The 5877-nt window shown below is 35.7% G+C and overlaps 1 protein-coding gene across 1 annotated transcript; it reads left to right on the top strand.

The window, feature by feature from the left end:
- The first annotated feature begins 1589 nt into the window (after nt 1-1589).
- On the top strand, nt 1590-3215 carry LOC139863612 (uncharacterized). The gene has a single exon (XM_071852225.1). The coding sequence runs from the start codon at nt 1590-1592 to the stop codon at nt 3213-3215; it is 1626 nt and encodes a 541-aa protein (XP_071708326.1).
- Nucleotides 3216-5877: the final 2662 nt, after the last annotated feature.

Raw genomic sequence — 5877 nt, 5'->3', positions numbered from 1 at the left:
TATTGAAGTCTTTCAAAAGTGTATAAATACATATTAAAACACTACATGTATATACATTTTAACTGAGTCGTTAAGTCATCGTTAGTCGTTACATGTAAGTGTTGTTTTGAAACCTTTAGGTTAACGATCTTGTTGAATGTTGTTAACCCATTGTTTATTATAACAAATGAGATGTTAAATTATTATATTATCATGATATTATGATATATAATATATCTTAGTATGATGTATATACAGTTAAATGTCGTTACAACGATAATCGTTACATATATGTCTCGTTTCGAAATCATTAAGTTAGTAGCCTTATTTTTACATATGTATTTCATTGTTAATACACTTAATAATATATTTACTTATCATTTAACATAATTAACCAAGTGTATCAATATCTTAATATGATTCATATGTACCTAGTAAGACGTTGTTATAACGATAATCGTTATATATATCGTTTTCGAGTTTCTTAAATTAATAGTCTCATTTTTATGTATATAACTCATTGTTAAAATACCTAATGAGATACATACTTATAATAAAAACATGTTAACTATATATATAACCATATATATGTCATCGTATAGTTTTTATAAGTTTTAACGTTCGTGAATCACCGGTCAACTTGGGTAGTCAATTGTCTATATGAAACCTATTTCAATTAATCAAGTCTTAACAAGTTTGATTGCTTTACATGTTGGAAACATTTAATCATGTAAATATCAATCTCAATTAATATATATAAACATGGAAAAGTTCGGGTCACTACATTCACAACCATCAAATACTAACAAACGGCCCACAAAATACACTCAAAAATGTAAAAAGGAAAGCAATACTAGCAACACGTTCAAGAGTACATCTTAGGTAATTACAATGGTCCCGAGCGTTACATCAAGAAAACCATTTTTAACCAAATAAACTTGCCCAACTAAACATCATCTGAGTGACCCACCACCTTGGCACCACTCGATGCAACAAACTTCAACTAACTTCTAGAATTTATCTAATCATATAAGAAAAATCCACTTCGTGGTTGCAACCCCACAATCCATCCCTTTGTTTCCACCACATGTAATAGAAATCATATGCGAGTTTTTCAAAAACAACCATTATTGAAGATACTCACGATGCTGCCGAAGGCCTCAACACTCAAATTGAAGATGATGCACTTGCTCAAGAGCCCAGATTATCTTCTCAATATACTCGGCACAGGAGATACATGACTTATAGCAAACGTATTTAAGTAGATCCAATGTTATAGTGATGTAATTTATGTAGTCAAGAAAAGTCAACTATAAAAAGTCAAAATTAGGAAAAGTCAAATTCTGTTAGAGTTAGTTGCAGATGTCTGTGTGTATATATATAGGTCTATTGGTCCCCATTGAATGTAATTTTTCAGTTTCTAATGTAATCACCTTTTCTGGTCGTCTTCTCCGGCCATACCTGCAATACATATTTTTCGATCACTACATGCTTTCGCAACTCAATCACATCAAATACAGATCACAATTCATCAAATTGACAACCTAATTCAATCGAAAACCTAACAATTCACAATTAACTCAATCATAACACAAATTCACAAACTCACGATGCCGACTGCTGTTTCATCACTTGAAGAGGATCTGAACTCGCCAAATCATCCTCTGTATCTACATCAAAATGATCATCCTGGTTTAATACTCATATCAAAGAAGTTGACAGGATCTGATAACTACAGTTCATGGAGGAGGTCAATGATGATAACATTAAATGCTAAGAATAAACTCAAAATTGTAACAGGAGACATCATTGAACCTGCTGCAAACTCACCAGTCAAGGCACTTTGGGAAAGAACTAATGACATGATCATCTCCTGGATCTTGAACACTATCACAGATCAGATAGGTAACTCTTTGAACTTTGTTAACAATGCTGCTGAATTGTGGAGAGAGCTACATGAACATTACTCACAGTTAGATGGACACAGAATCTATCAACTCACTAATGAAATCACACAATTAAAACAAGATAGCATGACAGTTGAGGCCTATTACCAGAAATTGAAGGGCTATTGGGATGAAATGGATGCCCTAGAGGCACTATACATCTGCACATGCACATGTAACTGTGAAAATGGGAAAACAAATGGTGAAAGGGATCAAAGAAAGAGGTTAATTCAATTTCTCATCGGTTTAGATGAATGCTATACAAATGTTAGGGGGCAAATCTTATTGATGCAGCCTATGCCTAATGCAGCTAAAGCCTATGGAATGGTAAGACAAGAAGAGAAGCAAAAGGAGCACACTTCCATAAGACCTACAATCTCAGCAGCACTGTCTATGCAAACCAACAATACATCAATATGGGGTGCACAAAAGGCATCATTCAACAACAAATCATATGAAAGAAAGGGCACATTCAAGAAAGGAATCTTCAGTGGCAACTGCAGCTTAGAAGGTCACACTAAAGGGGAATGCTACAAGGTAGATGGCTATCCAATTGGACATTCACTGCATGACAAATTCAAACCACCAATGAAGACTAGCAACTACTCAAAACCAGTGAAAAGCATCAATGCTGCAACCACTGGAAATGATGGTGACTCATCAAACTCAAATGAAATGGCTATGAATGCAAGGATGGACCAACTTCAAAATCAATTAAATCAAGTGCTTCTAATGATGAAGTCCAATAACACCATAGGTATACACAAAATTGCCTCACATATTAGTGTTCAGCAATATAGATTTATAGCTTCTATTGTTAATCATTTAAAAGATGCTTGGGTTGTGGACAGTGGTGCCACAGACCATGTATCAACATCTCTATCAAATATGCATAATGTCCACACATATCACAAACCTATCTTTGTCACTCTACCTAATGGTCACAACACTCAAGTCACTAACTATGGTTCTGTAACAATCAATTCAGCCATAACCCTACATGATGTACTCTACATTCCAAGTTTTTCCTATAACTTACTATCTGTAAGCAAATTAGGTAAAGACTTACCTCTATCTGTGCTATTCACTCCTTTATCATGCTATTTCCAGGACCACAACAAGAGGATTGCACATGGCACCCTCTGTAATGCTCTCTACCACATCCAACAAGTCAAAACAAGCCCACAAAGATCACAAGCTTCCATCAATCAACTTCATCAAGACATGCTACATCAACTGATGCTCAACTCTGGCACTCAAGACTTGGCCACTCATCTTTTCATGTTTTAAAACACATAGAATCAATCTCTTCTGGAATAAAGTGCAATTATGACACTAATGATTGTACAATATGTCCTCTTGCTAAATAACACAAATTACCTTTCTCTAAGAGTGTATCACATGCTACTGCATTATTTGATCTTGTGCACATGGAAATATGGGGTCCATATAAACATTCTACCATGCAAAACTGTAAATACTTCCTAACCATTGTAGATGATCATTCAAGGGCCATCTGAACCAATATTCTTCCAACTAAATCACATGCCACATCATACATAAAATCCTTCCACAAATACACACAAAACCAATTCAACTTAACAATTAAAACTGTTAGGACTGACAATGGCACAAAATTTCTAAACAGCACTCTAAGTGAATTTTTCCTAACAAATGGCATCATACATCAAACCTCATGTCCCTATACACCACAACAAAATGCTAGAGTGGAAAGAAAGCATAGACAATTACTTGAAATAGCAAGATCAATCAGATTCCAATCTCACCTTCCCATCCACTGTTGGGGATACTGTATCCTCACAGCCACATACATCATCAATAGACTACCTTCAAAGCCTCTAAATAATCAAAGTTCATATCAACAGATATACAACAAACCACCAAATCTATCTCATCTCAGGGTTATAAGCTGTCTAGCCAATGCTCATACCCACACAAATGACAAGTTTGCTCCTAGATCTATACCCTCTGTTCTCATTGGATACTCAACCACACAAAAAGGTTATACACTCTATGACTTACAAACACATAAAATCTTCACTAGCAGACATGTAACCTTCAATGAAAATATATTCCTATTCAAAACTAAATCAACCAATCCTACACTCAATAATCCTAATCCAAACTCCACTTCATTCTCATATGATACCCATTATGAATCAAATGGATCACAATCTCTACCTCTACCATCTAATTCCACTCCCACAAATACCAATACACCAGAACTAGTACTTAATCAAACACCATCCTCCACTCCTGACTCTACATCAACATCCAACCCAATTCAAACCAATCAATCTACCATAAATACCTCACAAAATACTCCAACTCAGTCACATAACTCTCCCACACAAATGTCCCCTACATATAACTCAAACTCCAACTCCATCACTGAACATACTCATACACACATCCTCAATCCAATTCCTGACAAAAGAACATCCAGCAGAGTGCCAAAGATCCCTATAAAATTCAAAGACTTTCATCATTCCATTCCATCTAAGTCTGTTCACTCTATTTCCAAATTTCACCACTCCAAATATCTCAACTATAATAACATCCACACACCTAAAGTCAGACATCATATCTACACAATTAACCACACAGTGGAACCACACACATACAACCAAGCATCCAAGAATGAAAAATGGGTAGAAGCTATAAATAAGGAATTGTAGGCACTAGAAGCCAATGCCACCTGAACCATCACAACTTTACCACCAAACAAGACTGCTATTGATTGTAAATGGGTCTTCGAAGTCAAACTTAAGGCAGATGGTTCAATTGAAAGATACAAAGCTAGACTAGTGGCTAAAGACTTCACACAAAAGGAAGGAACAGACTATAAGGAAATAATTGCTCCTGTTGCAAAAATGGTCATAGTTAGAACTGTTATTGCTTTAGCAGTTCACAACAACTGGACCATAAAACAACTAGATGTAAACAATGCCTTTTTTCATGGTGATCTCAATGAAGAGGTTTACATGACTATTCCACAAGGTTACAATAAGCAATTACCACCCAACTCAGTCTGCAAACTTCTTAAATCGTTATATGGTCTTAAACAGGCAAACAGGCAATGGTTTATCAAATTGACCAACTTCCTACTTCGGTTCGGATTCAAGCAGAGCTACTCAGACACATCCTTATTCACTTACAATCAAGGAAATGATTTTATGGCATTAATCATCTATGTTGATGATCTTATCCTAACTGGCACCAACAACACTCTAATTTCTCACATCAAGACTCAGCAAGATAACTGCTTCAGCATTAAAGACCTTGGCACCAACAATTATTACTTAGGGATTGAATTTCTAAGAAACAAAGATGGAATCATAATGACACAGAGGAAATATGCCTTAGAATTATTGCATACAGCAGGTTTTCTAGATCAGAAGCCCTCAAATGTTCCCATTGACCCAAATCACAAACTTACTGCCACTTCAGGACAGCCATTGGAAGATTCAACTTTATATAGAACACTTGTGGGCAAACTCATCTACCTTACAATCACAAGACCTGACCTATCTTTTGCAGCACAACATCTAAGCCAATTCAACCAACTACCTAGAAGTGAACACATGAAAGCACTCTACAAGGTTCTAAGATACATCAAACTATGTCCAGCTCAAGGTCTTTTCTTCTCTGCAACTAAAGATCTACATCTACAAGCTTACTGTGACAGTGATTGGGGCAATTGTGAAACATCAAGAAGATCCATTACAGGCTATTGTGTATTCTTAAGCAATTATCTCATTTCCTGGTAATCTAAAAAGCAAAGTGTAGTGTCTAGATCATCTACAGAAGCTGAATATAGAGCCCTAGCAGACTGCACTTGTGAACAAACATGGTTACAAAGCTTACTCAAATACCTAAAAGTGCAAGTTTCTACTCCAATGTATATTCATTGTGACAATGGATCTGCTAT

This window comes from Rutidosis leptorrhynchoides, chromosome 8, assembly GCF_046630445.1.
Source record: "Rutidosis leptorrhynchoides isolate AG116_Rl617_1_P2 chromosome 8, CSIRO_AGI_Rlap_v1, whole genome shotgun sequence".
In the NCBI taxonomy this organism is placed as follows: domain Eukaryota; kingdom Viridiplantae; phylum Streptophyta; class Magnoliopsida; order Asterales; family Asteraceae; genus Rutidosis; species Rutidosis leptorrhynchoides.
This window is presented reverse-complemented; position numbering and strand designations above follow the sequence as displayed.